This window comes from Sardina pilchardus, chromosome 1 (genome assembly GCF_963854185.1).
Source record: "Sardina pilchardus chromosome 1, fSarPil1.1, whole genome shotgun sequence".
NCBI classification, from domain to species: Eukaryota; Metazoa; Chordata; class Actinopteri; order Clupeiformes; family Clupeidae; genus Sardina; species Sardina pilchardus.
Genome location: NC_084994.1, coordinates 2,079,756 through 2,099,680, shown reverse-complemented (window position 1 = coordinate 2,099,680; position 19,925 = coordinate 2,079,756). Strand labels below are relative to the sequence as shown.

The 19,925-nt window shown below is 42.1% G+C and overlaps 2 protein-coding genes across 2 annotated transcripts in view; both read left to right on the top strand.

Annotated features, from left to right (window-relative positions):
• The first annotated feature begins 997 nt into the window (after window positions 1-997).
• Window positions 998-9,854, top strand: LOC134080984 (apoptosis-associated speck-like protein containing a CARD). The gene is made up of 4 exons (XM_062537541.1): window positions 998-1,064; window positions 7,289-7,563; window positions 8,703-8,731; window positions 8,820-9,854. Exons 2-4 carry the CDS (start codon window positions 7,298-7,300, stop codon window positions 9,113-9,115), a joined length of 591 nt encoding a protein of 196 aa, XP_062393525.1. The 5' UTR covers window positions 998-1,064; window positions 7,289-7,297; the 3' UTR covers window positions 9,116-9,854.
• A 5,718-nt stretch (window positions 9,855-15,572) lies between these two features.
• The window catches only part of LOC134068510 (stonustoxin subunit beta-like), a 5,567-nt gene continuing 1,214 nt past the window's right edge, over window positions 15,573-19,925 (top strand). Inside the window, exons 1-3 of the mRNA XM_062524562.1 lie at window positions 15,573-15,588; window positions 15,703-15,795; window positions 17,889-19,337. Coding sequence (XP_062380546.1) covers window positions 15,573-15,588; window positions 15,703-15,795; window positions 17,889-19,337 — 1,558 coding nt within the window. The remainder of the gene's footprint in view (window positions 15,589-15,702; window positions 15,796-17,888; window positions 19,338-19,925) is intronic.

The following is a 19,925-nucleotide window of genomic DNA, read 5'->3' as shown; positions in this document are numbered from 1 at the left end:
GCTAGCTAGCGCTAGCTAGCTAGCAAACATCAACTCCCATTACAGTGCAACAGTTAGCTAGCCAGGTCGGTTAACAGGCTAAAAGAACAGGTTTATTGTGTCCGAAAGTGTGTCTTATTGGTATCACACACAAGCAATGAGGTTAGTTTGTAACAGTAGCAAACCTTACTAGCCCTTGCCATTAACTTTCTATGTACTGTGCTAGCTAGCTCAGTTTACAGGCAAAGTGAAATAATATTACGTGTTGGAAAGTGAGTTTTATTGGCATCGCACAAGCAACGACAATAGCGAAAAGCTCTGTTTTGACTAGGAGATTGGAAGGACTAGAAGAGTTCTTTTGACTAGTCGTCTTCTGCTTCTCATGTTGTGAAAAAAATCCTCTAGCAACTTCTCACTTAAAATTTCGAGGTTGTTTGTCGCGATCTGCTGATGTCACTGCGACAACCAATCTGCGTGAGGTAGCCACTAGTACCGCCCAGCGACTCTACCGGGCCGTTTTTAGTACCTACCCTCCATCAGGTACTCCTTTAGTTCCTGTAAATGGCCCTGAAGACGGCCCTGTCGGGACGGCCCGGTCAGTGGAGACACGCGCACACGGCGAAGTCCCTGAAAAATGGCCCGATAGTTCCGATAGTGGAAACACGCCTAATGTGATCAGGGAGTTTGCTCCATATCTGGACTGCATGGTAGTTGAAAGCAGCTTCACCCTGTTTGGTGCAAGTAGAAGGTGGTAGAAGGTAGAAGAAGATAGCTTGATTGGAAATGGTCTGTCTCTGAGAATTGGAGTAGCTCAGTGAGATTAGCTAGGCGCTTATTGGGTAGCCTGTAGATTTATTTAAGTGATAAAGACATGCATTTTGCTTAGTGTTTGTCTGTTTCTCATAAACATGCCTGTTTCCTGGAAAACATGTGACTTAGAAGATTAGCCCCTCCCAGTATGACGCTCAAAGATGTAGCACAGAGGCCCCTCCCATGAGATGATGTAGTGTTAGCAGCAGCACAGCCTCAGAGATTCAAGAGAATTACAACAGGAGGAGCAAAGCCTTCAGGCAGTCACGGAGCAGGTACATTTACAAGACAATGTGTTAATATTGCACAATTCATAGTGGTGGACACATTACATTCATTTTCATGTTTGACATAACAGTATGTAGAACATGAAACAACAACTAGAACTTTATTCATACATTATCTGTCCCCATTTATTTATTTTCCATATGGAGGAAAAAGTCTAACATGGAAAACATTAGTCAAAATGCAAAACAGGCAACAACTAACTAAGCTAACACTAATTGGCACATGTTTTTACTGTATCATTGGTGGCTTAGTTTATGGTAGTTAGCTGAACCTGCAACAATATTAAAAACACTCCAACATCTTGTACGTCCGCGTATACAGGACAATTCTAACTGCCGCTACAGGAAGACTGAAACCATTGTGGTTCTCTGTTTCTACACTGACACGTAAACTTTTCACCTTTCAGCAATCATCATTATGTAGGTCTGTATGTGCATCAGATCACATACATTGTTCAACATTAAAGGGTTTGGGCAAAATCGCCCAATCGAACTCTGCCTACAGCTTCAGCGTATATATTTTACGACACTCAATCAGTCAGTTAGCCGTTTCCTCTGTCCCTGTTCCTCTGACAACAGTTTACTCGCTTTCTGCTTCCTCTTGCTGCCTCTGATGGTGATGAATGTCTTAGAAACTCCATCTTGTTCTAGCCAGTGCCTGGCGTGTACTGTATGTGTGTAGTGCAGTAAAGCAAATTGCCACATTGCAAGCATGAATGAGAGGCTGGACGACTTAACTGAACAGCTTCGGAGTCATTGGAATGGTTATTTATTTATTATTTTTTTTGAGGTGAATGGTAGTTGTCTTGCTTCCCCCTACTGCCTGTTAGCGGAAAAAACATCCTTGCAACTTTGGGCCGGTGTCCCGCTGGTCTCAGACACAGAAAGGCAAATGACGTATTCACACCTGCCTTGTTTAGTTCGATAAAAACAAACTCAAGTTCGTTTCCTTGCTTAGTTCGGACCTTTTTGACTGGTGTAAATACAATCACTCGAACTTTGGTGCGGACCAAACAAGCGGACTGAGACCCAGCTGAGGAGGTGGTCTCGGAGCGGTTCCTATCGAACCCTGGTGCGGTTCCTTTATGGTGTGAAAGCAGCCCGACCTCGATCTGACCCAGTTGCAAAAATCTACCTTTTTGGATTTGACGAGCTCCCGTAGTTTTCGCGCATTATGGGAAATGTGTCAGTGACACACAACAGCTGGACCAAAGCAAGTGAACGGACCTTCCTGGTGTGAATACACCCTAAATTAAAAAAACGCATTAATTCTCCTTTAACATTTGAAGAAATTCAGACCGATAATGTTCACATCCCAGGATACTTTAAAGGGGTGATATAATGCGGAGTTGGGGGACCACTCCACCCCCATAAAAATGACAGTTTGAACCGTGGCACCAAGGATGACAAAATATTTATGCTATTGTAGCGTTCACACACGCAGTCAAAGATCAATCTACATAGGGCAACGCATGGCTAGTCTCTGCCGCTCATGTAACACACGATAAGGGTAGATTGTCCATGTGCTTTGCTGTTTATTCCAATAAATGACCGGCCTCGCCGATAGTGATCTTTGACTGCGTGTGTGATCGCTACAATAGCACACACATCCACACATGAAGTGCAGCCTAAGAGACAGCACGCTGTAGGCCTAATACACAACATGGTAACCGTAAATACAGCTACAATAACCGGCATTACACATCATAGCACTCACTAACATTGCATTATGGGAGACACTTATACAACATTAGACATGTACAGCCACTGACGCTACACTATGTTGGTCTCAAGAGCCTGCATCAACTTAGCCTATAACCAGTCATTTGTGATTTGCAACCCCATGGTAAAAAAATAAAATGCAATATTATATTGCTTCAATCACCCCTATTTTTAGATGAGATGTTATGAACTGCACCACATGTCATGTGGGTGATTATCCTGACATCCTCTGGGAGTATGCCACGTTTTGTGGAATTTCATCCATGACCATGGGGGGCTATAAAATAAAATTAATTTATATGTATATTTAGTGACTACACCCATCGGCCTGCAGATGGTGGTATTAAGCGAAGGGTTGCTTCATGCTGCCGTCTCACTCACACACACACACACACACAGGAATACACACACACACACACAAGCACAGACACACACTCACACACACATACATACACAAACACAGAAAATAGGCAGACATACGCACGTACGCAAGTACCAACACAAGCACATGCACACACTCACAAGTACACACAGAGACACATAAAACACAAGCAGACAAGTATACACCCACACTCACACACACACTACTATTCCCACCACACACACTCCTAGCGAAAACTCACAGACAGAGAAGCACTCATACACAAAAGCAAGCACACACATGCACACATTAATTATGACTGCATAGCTAGCGGCCGTATAGTGATTGTCAAAGTTTTTTTTTTTTCGTTCTTTTTTCCCCCGTCATCTACTACCTGAATTTTTGGTCAACGATTCCCGGGACGCCGTAACACCGGGGCACATGAAACTTGGTGGGCTTGTAGCCTCGGTAGACTTTTACGGAAAAAAAATGTTTAGTCCCCGGCGGCCACTCCAACCCGCGCTGGCCCTCTGAAATCCAAAAAGTGCAGTTTTTCGTAAATAACTACCTGAACCGTGGCACCAAGGATGCCGAAACGTTTATGCTGGTTTCAACTAAATATATACAGTAACTAGTCATTTGTGATTTGCACCCCCATAGTAAAAAATGAAAACGCAATATTATGCTTTCATCGTTCACCTTCAGATGAAATGTTATGAACTGTACCAAATTGCATGTGTATGATCAACCTCACATACTCTGGGAGTATACCAAGTTTTGTTGAATTTCATCCATGAGGGGCTGTTAAATAAATTAATTCATGTGTACTGTACATTTAGTGACTGTACACCCTATAGACCATAGTGACACATAGAGATAGCTTAACATGGCCCTCAATAATTAACTCATGTGTCAGTGCAGAGCATTTATGACCATGTTTATGAGCACAGACTGGGTATGGCGGGTCAAAGTTCTGCAGGTTGGGTTTCCTTGAAGTCACATCGTTTCTGCACACAACATATAACCAACTGAGTCATTCTGCCCATTGGATCCAAAACTAAACAGGTGGTAGTCTCACAGTGCTGCATTTCTCTGTGACACTTGTTGCCTTGGCTGCACGACAGCGAAAAAGTAAGTTAACAACAAGTTAACAATACGATGTAAGCCATGAGGTAATACTATTCTATCTACTAATATAATAATATGCTATCGCCATTTGTGATTAGATGTTGTATGTTAGAGGTAGGGTTTACAGTAAATGAAACATCTGACAGTAACTCACAATTAGGTTTCTTGTGGTTTAGACATATAAGGCACACATACCAGTGTTTTACCGTGTACACAACACAGTGACAGTATGAGGTGAGGAAGGCCTATATATTTCATTAGTACTGTTATACACTTTCTTTTTAATGTATATGCATGAGGTTTCATGTTTTATTCCCCATTTTTTTTATCATAGAATAAAATAACATGCACTAAACAAATGTTATGATCACTTTTAGCTTTCAGTGAATGAGGGAAACCATGTGAGGATTATGAGACTTGTTTAGGGCATGGCTTTTACTTTTATGTTATAGTCAAACAGCGCAAAACCTCATGCATATACTTTTAAAAGTAAGCCACTAAGGGTGCCACACTATTACAAGCTAATACAAAATGTAAGTAAGTAAGTAAGTAAGTAAGTAAGTAATGTTTATTTGTACAGTATAGCACATTTCAACGTGCACAAGTGCAACCCAAAGCGCTTCACACACAAGATTGATACATAAGACAGTGCCGAAACGGAGCGGCATAGTCGCCATGCGTTCCTGTGACAACAAGACAAACAAACAAATTTACAAATAAAAACAAGACAAAAATGCCGGACGGAGCAGCGTAATCGCCAGTGTTCCCGTGACACCAAGACATACAAGACAGACAAACAAACACAAATTATTATTTTAAAATTTAAAACACATTGATTGTCAAATATATATATATATATATATTTGGAAATTAGTTGATTTAAGGTTTCTAATGGTGTCACTTATATGTTCCTAAAACAAGAACTGGCAGAGATTGAGATGTGTGTTTGGAAGAGTTTTTCAAATCCCCAGGGAGGGCCCGTTGCACAAAAGCAGAATTAAGACGTCTGGGATAAGTTACTGAGCTGCGCTCAATGAATCCAAAACAGGAGCATACCGGCTTAATTGGTTGCACAAAGACCAATCCAGGATGAGCGGACACGGATTCATCAAGCCAGGTGTAAGTTATTCGGTATGTGTGCGCGTTCTCGTTTCTCCCCCAAATCACGGTTGGAATAAAAAAAAACGCGAAAAATAGCGTCTTGCACACAAAGTGAACAACCGCTTTTGATATAGACTAACAACGAGGTAAAGTTTAACTTTTTTGGATGGGGGATCATGATTATTTCTGTTACATAGCGGGAGTAGGTGTGGCAGATCAACTGAATGCAATTTACGTATGCACCCACTTGTGGGAGCTTCCTTGTCTCACACGCAATGTCATAAGAAAGCGCTTTGCCACTGCAAAAATGCACAAAGTATGGCCAGAGAATGTCTAATAAGGGGAGAACGACCACTAGCTGAATACTTCCGCATGGTACTGCAACTAGAGGGCGATCGCGAGCAAGTGGAGAATGAATGGAGGTGAATGGAGTTTCTCCTAAAATCCACTTTTCTCTGGATATAATTTTTTTGTGTAGAAATCGGAATATTGCACATGAAAGGGGGGTCAAGGAAAATACACGGCTGAGTATTATATTTTTGAAGTCCCTTAATTGCTCTAAAAAGCCTTTCAAATGTGTCAATGACGTCATTCATTAGCAGGGTGCTGGTGTGTTATGGGCAACAACGACCAAGCCTGTGAGAAACCAAAGGGCCATAAGTAATTGTTCATTCAACTTTCGACCTATAACCCATATTGAGCTTGCAGAAACTACAATCCAATCTCCGATTTTTTAATGACAATCCGGTGAAACAGACCAATTTAGCCGTCTAGCCCTATATACCCCCATTGTTTGATCACTTGCTCATGATCGCCCCTAGTGGAACTGCAACAGGAACTGCAGGTACAATGCAGGTACAATGGAGTTAATAGAGAGTGGACCGTCTCTCCATAAATGGGCTCTGGTATGGCCCTTTCCGAAACGTGCCCCTAAACCCTAGTCCTACACACTTCCACTTCGTTTGCGCGTTCACGGGAGGGTCCGCCACATTGAGTATCATCCGAAACTAATTTTGAGTCGAATGAAGTGCCTAGGGGGAGGGGCTACCACACCTCCAGGAGCAAGTCAGCATGGATGCTGTCTTGAATCGCAGGTGCAACCGCTTTCAAGTGGTCGTGCAGCTTGTGTATCTCCCTGCCAGTTGTTTTTTGGTCCGTATGACAGCATTTACAGACAAAAGCGTGATTTAAGCTACATTGTAACAACTCATGTTTAGTTTGATACTCAGTAAAATGTGCAAGATCGTACAGAAGTAGGCTGTAATATTTAAACACATGTGCAGGTCGCATTTACAGCACTTTTATAATTCGATGTTAAATAAAGCATAAAATGCAACTCCTCACTCATAGTAATGAAAGGAGAGACAAGGGATGTATATCCTAATACACAGGGGTGTCCAGAACATCTTAATTGGTGATTTAATATATATTGGCTTCATAATTTCTATGAAAACTAATATGACGTCAATTTCCTTCTCCCTTCAAGCACATCTGAAATGTAGGCCCTAGCGCTGTTTTAACCCCCTAACCCTTCAATGCGAGTGTTCTCCGCACCCACGAGTGGACTTGAAAAGGAAGTAACTTATACCACAACATATCCTGCTGCCCCCTATCCTACTTTTGTGCAACTGGATCACGGATAAATTGAGCCAGGATAACCAAGATATCCCGGCTTAATCCCTTATCCTAGTTTTGTGCAATAAGCCCCAGGTTGATAACCACCATTTCACCAGTTATGACAGAAATATCAAGAAGACAGAATTTCAATAGTGAATAAAAACAATCGAGCACATTGGAATTAAAATCCCCATCTACACTCTCAAAGACACACTATCTCTCTTTGTCAATATCTCTGTCTAGAGTCTCAAAGATACACTATCTCTATTTGTCAATATTTCAGTTAGCCGTCATGGCAAGCTCTGAACCTGCTCTGGAGCAGATCCTCAGGACTCTGGACGAGTTAACGTCTGCAGAACTGAAGCGGTTCAGGACTTTCCTGTCTGAGAAGACCATGGAGGGATATGGGCCCATTTCCAAAGGACAACTGGAGAACAGCGATCCTACTGATGTTGCCTCTAAGATGAAAGCAGCATATGGAGATGCAGGCGCAGTGAGAATGACTCTGACCATCCTGAGGAAGATGAACCAGAATAACCTTGCAAACAAACTAGAGAAGTAGGTAATAAACACACATACACATACGCATGTCAGTTCTGACTAGAAATGCAATTCCAGGGAATTACCAGTGCATGAAATTGCAAAAATGTCAGTTCTAATTGAAACATAAATGTTGATGGATTGCAAGACAGAGATGAAGAATATGTTACATTCTAAAGCATGAAGGCACAACTACTTTGCCAAAGTATTGGCTATATTTATTTATAATTCAGGTGAGACACGGCAGGTGAAAACATTGTTATTTTGAGCATTGGTCAATTTCGAGATTTTGCGCTAGTTTGCTACCTTAGCATGTATTCCACCACCCTACTACAACAACAACAAAGTCCGATTTGCACATTTAGGTGTTTATTTCATGACATTTTGTCTATTCGCGCCTATATATTTGTCCTAATTTCACCAAAACTTCCCATTCTAAAGTGTCATGTACTACCGTGACCGTGATTCAAATCAAATTGCGCGTGACACCGCTGGAAAGCCCTGTTTCTCCTGAATGACGCTATGCAATCCAAATATGGGCATTTCCTTTATATTAGCAACCAATCACGGAAGTTCAAAGGCGAGTCTAGGCTTAGAGCGGTATCCCATTGGCTGTGTTTCAAGGCCGTTTTCTCAAATTGACTTTTCAGTCTTATTACTAACTATATTTGGAAGGTCTTTACAGAGGGCTTTCTTGATTTATCATTCTTGGCCTGATTTATATGACTTTATATGCCTAAAAATAGGGTGAAAATCCATAAGCCAATTGGCAGTATTTTCTGATTTACTGGATAACAAAAGAATATATTCATAATCCCCTTTGTAAATGTTTTTGTATTAGATATATTAACACAATTAAAAACATAATTTTCAACCTGGCTTTTTCCAATGGTCAGTTTATTCACATCAACATATGCAAATTATCACATATTTACTTAGATATAGCCTCATTAGCATATTTAAACATATAATTACAGAAAACTTCCAATACATTTTTTTCTCCTATTTATGTGAGTATTCAAATGGTAAAGTTTCATGAAGATATCTCTAAGTCAACCATTTTACTGTATTCACCTGTAGTGTCTCGCCTCAATTTGCTAGTAAGTCTTTATCATAATTATTAGGACTGCATAATACAAAATGTGTATTGTCCTCAGGGCCGCACCTGCTGCTGACTCAGGAGATGGTAAGATGTTGCACAATAATTAATTTTAAGAAATTCAGGCACACAAACCTTTCACAAACCATTCACACTGTTAATGTTTTTCTTTCAGTGTCTGCACCTGTAAAGGATCTCAAACCAGGGCGGGCTTTTTTCTCCAAGCACAAGGGGGCGCTGGAGACTCGCCTTCCCACTGTCCTCTCCACCATCCTGATTCAGCTCGAGCACAGGGAGGTTCTCAGTAACCAGGAGCGGGAGATGGTGGAGAGCAAACCTACCTCCTCGGAAAAGAACCATGCTCTGCTGACCATCGTGCAGAATAAAGGCGGCGGAGCCCAACATGTGTTCTATGAGGTTCTAAAGAAAGCCGACAAATGGCTGGTAGAGGACCTCGAGAGTTCGTCTTAGTCTGGTGTGCTGGAATGATGTCAATTTTGATTTGATTGATCTTAATTTTGGGGGCCCCCGCCAGGTAGGTGGGGCCCGTCATGCTCTGCATATTCTGCGTATGGGAGCAGCGGCCCTGTATATAAATGCTGACATGAAATGAAATAAAGACTTCATCTAGCTGGACAATCTGATGTGAGCAGTTATTGCGTCTGTGCATGCCTTTGCTTACTACACACAGTGAATATGGACAGAGAACTAACAAGACTCCTTAGAACTACACAGTGAATATGGACAGAGAACTAACAAGACTCCTTAGAACTACACAGTGAATATGGACAGAGAACTAACAAGACTCCTTAGAACTACACAGTGAATATGGACAGAGAACTAACAAGACTCCTTAGGACTACACAGTGAATATGGACAGAGAACTAACAAGACTCCTTAGAACTACACAGTGAATATGGACAGAGAACTAACAAGACTCCTTAGAGTCTTAGAATCCGGGCTGGTCTACTAGACAAAGGAAAAGAACAGAGAACATTTGGATCAATAAATTGGCTACAAAGGCACCTCTTGGTCTTAATGAAAAGTAAAGATTTTAACAACAAACTGTTCCTGACTAATAAAGTCTATTTGGGTTTGGTGTTTTGCTCCTCTTTTTAGTCTCACTTCTTTTTAGGTCTTATTTCCTTTCTTCTCCTATGGTCTTTTATTGTCTTAAATTGTTTTTTTCTCTTAACCTGGTATGGTTATTATCCTCTCAGGACAGGTTTTAAATAATAAGGTTGTACAGTAATGGTTCCAGCTCTACCTTTTGGATTTTTTATTGTGTGGTTTTGCTTATTTAATTCTTTTGGCACTTCATTCTTGTTTGCACTAGCACTTTATGCTAGCACTTATGCTGGAATCCTATTGTTAAAACCCCCTGGGTGGCCTTCAATAAATAAATATTTATATGGCTTATATATGTGTGTATATATGTATCTACTTACTTATTTATTTATTTTATTATGGATTCATTTTAACATTCCTCCTTTCTATAGGCCTTCCTTTCTGCCCTGTACTCTTTTATGTCTAGTCTTTAAGTCCTTTTTATGTATTTAGTAGGAGCCTCCACCTTCTACATTGTCTTGATTTCTGATAGGCCCGTGCACTTTAAATAATCTTTTATCCCCTAAACACTTAACCCTAACTTTAAACCTTACTACACACAGTGAATATGGACAGAGAACTAACAAGACTCTTTAGAACTAAGTCATGCTCCTTAACCACTACGCTACCTACGCCCACATAGTTTACTACACACAATGAATATGGAAAGAGAACCAACAAGACTCCTTAGAACTAAGTCATGCTCCTTAACCACTACGCTACCTACACACAGTGAATATGGACAGAGAACTAACAAGACTCCTTAGAACTTAGTCATGCTCCTTAACCACTACGCTACCACCGCCCACATAGTTTACTGTACTACACACAGTGAATATGGACAGAGAACTAATAAGACTCCTTAGAACTAAGTCTTGCTCCTTAACCACTAGGCTACCACCGCCCATATAAACTTCCAAATATATGTCATGCTCCTTAACTCAGTAAGTGCAATATTGCGTTTTTAGCTTTTTTTTTAAATGACAAAACTAGACACTCTAACTCACCTTATGTGTGATTTTTGGAGGTCTATCATGAAGAGAACTGAAGTAGATGACGATTGAAAACTCATGAAATCTCACAAACCGGACATTTTATCTGGACATTATATCACAACGTGGCATTTGATTGATATTGCCGCATGAATTGTGTCAAATCAGGCACGTCAAGTCAATACAAGGTCATTTCATAATTTTGTGGGTTCATCACAAGGTGGCAGTCTCAACAATGGGATAGTCTATCCAGTGTTTGTTATAGATCAGTGGGACGAGCATCGAGGATCGAGGAGAGAGTTTGAGAATCACCCCGGGCCGGGAGTAGCCTAGGCTATGGAAGAGCTAGCCTTGCTGCATTACCTACAGCGTGTTAGAGAGATCGAACTGTTGCTTTAAATACACGTAGGCTAACACTTCCCTTGATCATCACCATAGACAAGTGGAGATTTTGCATAGACAGTAAAAGATATGGACAGAGCTATCACGTAGACGTCAGCAGAGACCGAGGAAGCAAATTTCAACGTTTTCTTTTGGTCTACTATTTCCGTCATAGGTCTCCTGCGCAGGCTCAGGTGTCATATATGTGACGAAGGCACGTAGTCTGACTGAGTCTGACCTATGGCGACGCTTTACTCTCTATGGACGCATGCGCATTACCACGTTAGCATTGATTTCGGAAAAAGTTTATTACTCTGCCGATAAAACAGTTACAAGATTATGACGCCAATTTTACAATGTAGTATGCACTCCGACAATAGAAAATGTTCATATAAAGGCTTAAAACGCTTCAGCTGTAACGTTATTTGATGTCAAAAGTAGCGCTTACGCCCCATAGGATGCCAGCTAGCTAGGTCTAGTATTATTACTATTATTCTGTACGCTGTCTACACTCTCCGAACGTTCGCTGCCCCCTTGAGATTTTGTCTGCGATTGCATTCACATAGCAGCTGTGGCGGCAACATAGGTCGGCAGCAGGAAAGGTTCCGGTGGTAGATATACGGAAATATGAATTCAGACAGCACAAAAAAAAAAAAAATCCCCCTCCGTAAAAAGTCTGTGAACATTGCGGAAATGTACGTCTGTCTTAAAGCGGCTTATATCTCCGTTTCTAGAAGACAAACAGAGAAAACCAGCCACTGTTTAGCTTGGAATTTCTCAGAAATGGATACACGTATCTGTGATTGGTCAGCAGAGCAATGGCGAGTGCCTCAGACACATCTCTGGTTTTGAAAGTGCAGCCAGGAACAGAGCATTCAACGACGACCATGGATCAGCTGGCCTTGTGAGAATCTACTAAAGAGGTTCCCAAATTTAGTCATGAACACACACACACACACACACACACACACACACACACACACACACACACACACTTATGTTGAACAAGTTAGAAGCTACTTATGACGTTCCCTCATCTAGTCACACACACACATAGTCTGCTGACTAGTCATGAACACACTTCTGCTGACAGTGTCAGGGGATATTAAAGACATTTGCACATCTACTCTCTCACACACACGCACGCACGCACGCACGCACGCACACACACACACACACACACACACAAACACACACACAAACACACACACACACACATGTCTGCTGATCCTGTGAGAAAATATTCAAGACGTTTGCATATCTAGTCACACAGACACACGTGTCTGCTGACCCTGTGATCTGAAACAGTAGTGGGTCCCAAACGTTCCCACATCTAGTGAAATACTAAGGTCAATGGTCAGCTCTCCCATATCACTCAGAAGGTGAAGTCACATCTAGTGAAATACTGAGGTCAAAGGTCAGCTCTCCCTTATCACTCAGAAGGTGAAGTCACATCTAGTGAAATACTGAGGTCAAAGGTCAGCTCTCCCATATCACTCAGAAGTTGAAGTCACAGTAACATGTTTAGATGAAATCTGCTCCTGCAATCACACCATTGGAGATGTGGTGTGACTGGTCAACATATTTCAGTGTGATCTCTGTAGGTCAGCTAGCACACACACACACACACACACACACACACACACACACACTTTTGCTTTTGGTTCATATATGCGTTTTAAAGAAGTCAACCATGTTGAGACTCTTTTGAGTTCTCAGAAACGGTAAACATATTTATGGACCTGATGGACCTGATGGACAATATGTTTTGTCTGTGTATTGCCCAACAGCCCAACATAAAATGAAAAGTCTGAAAAATCTGGAGTATATTTTATATTTAAATTGTCATTTCCAAAAGTATTGCCATAAAGAATGCAAGACGAAATGTAAAGTCAGTTTGTAAAGTGTATTTGCTGAATAGCGTGGTTGACTGACTGAATTTTAATTGAAGGCACAACATAGTGGAGTTTCACCCACAAGCAGAAATGGTTTAGTCCACCTGCAGGATTACAGGTAGGCTATGCACTTTTTAAAATGGGTTATTCCACCTCCAGGATGACAGGTAGGCTATGCACTTTTTAAAATGGTTTATCCACCTGCAGGATTACAGGTAGGCTATGCACTTTTTAAAATGGTTTATTCCACCTCCAGGATGACAGGTAGGCTATGCACTTTTTAAAATGGTTCATCCACCTGCAGGATTACAGGTAGGCTATGCACTTTTAAAATGGTTTAGTCCACATGCAGGATTACAGGTAGGCTATGCACTTTTTAAAATGGTTTATCCACCTGCAGGATTACAGGTAGGCTATGCACTTTTTAAAATGGTTTATTCCACCTCCAGGATGACAGGTAGGCTATGCACTTTTTAAAATGGTTCATCCACCTGCAGGATTACAGGTAGGCTAGGCACTTTTAAAATGGTTTAGTCCACCTCCAGGATGACAGGTAGGCTATGCACTTTTTAAAATGGTTTAGTCCACCTGCAGGATTACAGGTAGGCTATGCACTTATTAAAATGGTTTAGTCCACCTCCAGGATGATAGGGAGGCTATGCACGTTTTGTTGTTTTGTTGTTGTCAAATTGATGGTGATGTTTTCTTCAGATGCTTGTGTTGTCATAAATTACAGGTTGTTTGCACCCATCATGAGAATTCATTTATATGGAAATGTGGTGAGGATGATAGATTGTGCGCTGTACATGTTTTAACAGAGTGGAAAGATTTCTGTGGACTAGGCCAAACTATTTCCACTCAGACAGGAAGGCTGTGGTTCTATGTTTTCTTGCATTTCAATTTGTGCATGCGGTCACAGTCTCTGCATGCAGTCATGTAGCTGCAAGCAAGAGCAGTTGGAGGAATAGTGACAAGATATACAGTTCCTTACACACACACACACACACACACACACACACACACATACTGTAGACACACACACACAAACAAACAGGAAGGCTGTGGTTCTATGAATGCTTTCATTTTGTACATACTGTCACTGAGTCTGTGCGTGTAGTCACGTAGCTTTGACAGCTAGTTTCATGTTGTCAGCTTTGGGGTCCCAGAATTATTTTCAGTCAGAGAGCCCATATTTTGTGTGTGTACTCAATACCATGACTGAGTGCCACCACAACATCATCAATGTACACAATGCCATCACTGAGCCACATCACAATATCACCAATCAGAAACAGAATACATATTTCTGAAGAAACAGGACTGATGTCATGAAGAAAGTCAGGTGACTGGTTCCGTAATTACATATTTCCTGTCATCCTCGACGGCAAATTGAATAAAAGGCACCACTGCAGAGAGAGAGAGAGACTACACCACTGTAGACCAGCAGAGAGAGACTACTACCTCAGAGCATCACCAGGGGCCAACTTTACACAGCCATCACATACTGCACAGCACTTGACCAAGATCACTGCAAACGTTCACAGGTAAGTTCATCTAAAATGATAACTCTGACACCGACTACCAACCTAATTGGATGTTTGTGTATAGATGCAATACTTTGGTGTCTGCTTTTAAGTGCAAGATAGTTGAGTTTTGAGTTAAGAATATTTGCTGATAAGGAAGAGCGAAATTAAGCAATAAGCCCCGAGAGGCAGTCGTTTGCGCTGATTTTAGAACAGCTTAGGAGCATATAATAAGTCTCTCCAGGACGAAGCAATAAGTGGGATAATGTATTTCCTTCTGGACGACACAATAGTCTTCAACTTTGGGGTTCTGTTTGTCCTGTCAGGACTTATTGTCTGATAGTGACCGCAGGGCACTGCATTATCCCTTATTGTCTGATAGTAATCGCAGGCCACTGCATTATCCCTTATTGTCTGATAGTGACCGCAGGGCACTGCATTATCCCTTATTGTCTGATAGTAATCGCAGGCCACTGCATTATCCCTTATTGTCTGATAGTGACCGCAGGGCACTGCATTATCCCTTATTGTCTGATAGTGACCAAAAGGCAATATTGCTTCATCATGAAGGGACTTATTTTCTGATAGTGGCCAAAAGGCAATATTGCTTCATCATGAAGGGACTTATTTTCTGATAGTGACCAAAAGGCAATATTGCTTCATCATGAAGAGACTTATTTTCTTGAATGTTACTCCCAATAATTTTGGATAAAAGTGTCTGTTAAACACAACCTTAACAATTATTAAATATGCATATTTTGCATCAAAATATGATCATAACTGCAATATAAAATAGAGGGATTGTACCAACAGCACTCTGTCAAAAAAAAATGAGACAGAGTTTCTCAGTAGCATTATCATTTTTGATAAAATGTTGATACAGCACTTTTTAAAATCATAACTGACAAAAAAATACAGCAAATGTATTATATTATGATATATTTTAGAACAGTTCATCTCATTCTGCATACCCCCTGGCCCCTGTACATAGATATTGGACCCCCATTTTGAGTACACAAAAGGACTTAACATGGAGAGAATACCTGGTGAATATTTTAAATCAATATTTTTTCTGTTGTTTGTAAGGTAAACATGTACAAACAGATACTTTTTGTTTTATAACATATGCAAATGTAATTGTAATAACTGTGTTGTTCCAGGTCCAAAAGACTCCACACTGAAAATCAGTGCCCTTAGCAGAACCCTGCACCTTGGCGCACTCTACGATGCCCGCAGGGACCGCCTCATACCAGGTACTCACCACGGCCCTTATAGTCCTGCTCTCACCCCTTATAGTCCTGCTCACACCTTATAGTCCTGCTCTCACCCCTTATAGTCCTGCTCTCACCTTATAGTCCTGCTCTCACCCCTTATAGTCCTGCTCTCACCTTATAGTCCTGCTCTCACCCCTTATAGTCCTGCTCTCACCTTATAGTCCTGCTCTCACCCCTTATAGTCCTGCTCTCACCTTATAGTCCTGCTCTCACCCCATAGTCCTGTTCTCACCTTATAGTCCTGCTCTCACCCCTTATAGTCCTGCTCTCACCCCTTATAGTCCTGCTCTCACCTTATAGTCCTGCTCTCACCCCTTATAGTCCTGCTCTCACCTTATAGTCCTGCTCTCACCTTATAGTCCTGCTCTCACCCCTTATAGTCCTGCTCTCACCTTATAGTCCTGCTCTCACCTTATAGTCCTGTTCTCACCTTATAGTCCTGCTCTCACCCCTTATAGTCCTGCTCTCACCTTATAGTCCTGCTCTCACCCCTTATAGTCCTGATCTCACCTTATAATCCTGCTTTCACCTTATAGTCCTGCTCTCACCCCTTATAGTCCTGTTCTCACCTTATAGTCCTGCTCTCACCCCTTATAGTCCTGTTCTCACCTTATAGTCCTGCTCTCACCCCTTATAGTCCTGCTCTCACCTTATAGTCCTGCTCTCACCACAGGCCTTATAGTCCTGTTCTCAAATCCAGATTTGGCTGCCTAGTATGTATATCCTTCTACTACAGGAAATAACATACATACATCCAGTTTAGCATTTACAGTGTGAACCAAAGACAGTGAAAGATATGGACAGAGCTATCACATAGAAGTAAGTAGAGTCCAATGGAACACATTTTAACTGTTTTCCTGTTGGGCTGTTTGTCTTTCTGTGCAGGCTCAGGGGACATAGTCTGACCGAGACTGACCTATGGCGATGCTTTACTCTCTCTGCACGCACGATGTGGTTAACACTACAGTATGACGTTAGTAAAAGCCTGACGTTAAATTAAATTAGCTTACGGAAGCTAGAAGGCTAATGGCATAAATTCGTTTCTCTGGCTGCAAATATATCAGACTAAACGTTAGTAGTGGGTACAACAATGGTATAATCAGATAGTAAATAGTTTATTTCTAATCTAATTGTACAAATCCAAGCTAAATAATGTCACACAAATGACATTTCAACAGATTCAGCAGTCATTTACTGATATCGGCAGCCATGTTTGTTTTGTTTTCACAGCTGTTTCAGACGTTGCCGCAAAGGATTATGGGTGGAAGGCAGCTTGAAGTGTATATCCAAGCTGCCTTCAAAATTGACCGTTATTCAGGAAATCTGAGATATATTAGAAGACAGCAAAAATAGTTTTTTTGGGGTTTTGAACCGCACTTGCTGCCATGCTCCCTAGTTAAATATCTTAGAAAGCAGCATTTTCCGACAGAGCCTCTGTCTCACTTATCATGTTGATCCTTCGTCCTGTTGCTTCTCATAAGCACCCCCTGGTGGTGAATTGCAGGATAGCCTTGCAAGCCCTTTAGTAATAACAGGATGGAACAGTGGTCCTGTAGTCCTGTTATACTTTGTTTTTAAACAGATTTTAGGATTTTAATAGTGGAATATATGAAGTGTGGAAGATGCGCTCACACTTTCACCTTCTAATAAATCAAAGTCTTTAAACTGGGTGCTGAATCCCACATAAAACATAAATGAAAGAAAGAAGCAAAGGACAGCACTCTTCAGATTTTCCTTACTTTATTCGCCTAAGAACGTTTTGGACAGAGCCCTTCTTCAGCGTGTAATGGCGATTGCCATAGTGGAATATGACCACACTGTCTCTGAGCTTTTAATATCTTATCAACCACAAAGGAAACGTAGATCTTCCGATGCTAATCTTGGCCATGCCAGTTATTGCAGTAGTGCCATGGCCATGCCAGTTACTGTATCAGTGCCAAGGCCATGCCAGTTACTGTATCAGCACCAGTTACTGTATCAGTGCTAGTTACTATAATAGTGCCATGGCCATGCCAGTTGCTGTATCAGTGCCAGTGTTGGTAATGCAACTGATGTCCGTTCTCTTATTTCAGGAATCAGCCTCTGGAGCGCCGATGACATGAAGAGCAAAACACAAGTCAGTCCACAGCCTCGCACAGAATTCCAGGTGGAGACCTCAGAGTCCCTCAGTGAGAAGACCAATCTGCTGGGCATGAGTGCCTCTGTGAAGCTCAGCTTCCTCTCCGGATTGATAACGGCCGGAGGATCTGCCAAGTATCTTGACAAGAAAACCTCCTCCGCTCTTCAGTGCAGAGTCACTCTGAAATATCAAATAACCACCGACTTTAAAGAGCTCATGATTTGTGAACTTGGAGCTCCAAGTCCTGAAAGCTTTGACAAGACAGACGCTACACATGTTGTGATTGGAGTTCTCTACGGGGCCGATGCATTCATGGAATTCCAAGAAACAGCTAGTGATGCTTCAAGCAAGCGGGACATTGTGGGAAACCTCACCGGGATGATCAAAAAGATCCCATCCATTCAGATCAGTGGAGATGGAAGCCTGGCCATGGACGATGAAGACAAAGACAAGGTGAAGAACTTCAATGGCCGGTTCTATGGTGACTTCCGGCTGGAAAATGTTCCCTCTACCTTTGAGGAGGCTGTGAAGGTGTGCAAAAATCTGCCCAGTCTGCTGGGGGAGAACGGGGAGAAGGCCGTGCCTGTGCAGGTCTGGCTGTATCCACTGAGCAAGCTTAACAATACTGAGTCCAAGCTAAGGACAATGATCTCAGACTTACTGGTGTCAGCAGTAGAGAAGGTGATGGATGATTTCCACCAGGCTGAGATAAGAACCAACGACCTGTTAAAGAGGAGCAGAGAGATCAAGACTGAAGAGATCATCACCAAACTACAGAAGTTCCAAAGCAGACTGAGAGATTTCAAAGCTCAGTTCCTGCAGAACATGGCAGAACTGATCCCTGCCATCAGAGGAGGTCAGAGGGAGCAAATGGCTCTGAGAGATCTGCTCAAGTCCCAGGATGCATCTGGCTTCAATGGGAAAGACATGAAGAAATGGCTGGATGAGAAGGAGACAGAGATCAACTTTGTCTCGATGAACATCAACAAACTGAAGTCTGAGATTAAGCCTTGTGGCCCTGAGCTGGACTGTTTCCTGATGTGTCCCGACGTGCCTGATGCCCTGGTGTTCAACTTCACTTCGCTGATGGACGAAGAACCGTACCTGAACAAAATCTCACAGGCAGCCGAGAACTTCAAGAGTGGTTCCACAGTCAGCACACTTGATCATGGCCCAACAGAGGAAGTTCCCTGGTACAGGAGACCAGATGTCCGGGAGGCCTTGAATTCGATGCACGGTGTGTACAAGGACTCCACCATCCCCAAAGTAATCAGTTTCAATCCCGACTCAGAGCACCCAGGAGCTTCCATTCACTGGTATCAACATGGTACTCTGAAGGACCCCCACGTTACATGCAGCACAATTGCACAGTTGTCTACAACACCTCAACAGAGCATTCCAGGTTTGTTACAAACACTGTTATTATATCAGCCACTTTTAAAATGCATGTACAGATATTTAAAATGTATAGTTGATTTAAAAAAAAAAAATGGTTGGGGGCTGTTTATGCCTTTAATGACAGAGACAGTATAGCCTGGCACGCCCTCCCAGTGACGTAGCCTAACACCTTCGGCGTTGCTGTTGCTGGTCTGGCCAACTGCTCATCGGGCAGGATTTCTGAATTCCGCAAAACTACAGAACTGCCCCTTTTGGTCGAGAACCAATCAACTTTGAGCAGCTCCAACGGCTCTGGGTAGAGGCGTGTTCAAGGCAGAGGAAAGAGTGTTGTTATTGGTTTAAAATCGGCAAACCCCTTTCTGACATCGACCAGCAGCAAATCGAGGCACTTAAAGGAGGCGGGTCAACCAAGCACTTGGAGAACCGTTTAGCACAGGCTCTTGGTCAGACTAAAGTCTCGCAGAGACTTTCAAGTCGATGGCAATCAGGCTAGAGACAGTAGAGAGTGTCAGGAAGTGAATGGGAGAGAGAGTAGGGGTGGGATCCAGAAAGGAACAGGGGGCGGGACCCAAACCCAGGTCACCGGCATATG

Bases quoted from the DNA above. Each gene is read 5' to 3' on its own strand.
- LOC134080984 (XM_062537541.1), top strand. From the start codon at position 7,298: ATGGCAAGCTCTGAACCTGCTCTGGAGCAGATCCTCAGGACTCTGGAC. The intron at 7,564-8,702 runs GTAGGTAATAAA...TATTGTCCTCAG, and splicing joins CTTGCAAACAAACTAGAGAA to GGCCGCACCTGCTGCTGACT. The intron at 8,732-8,819 runs GTAAGATGTTGC...TTTTTCTTTCAG, and splicing joins TGCTGCTGACTCAGGAGATG to TGTCTGCACCTGTAAAGGAT.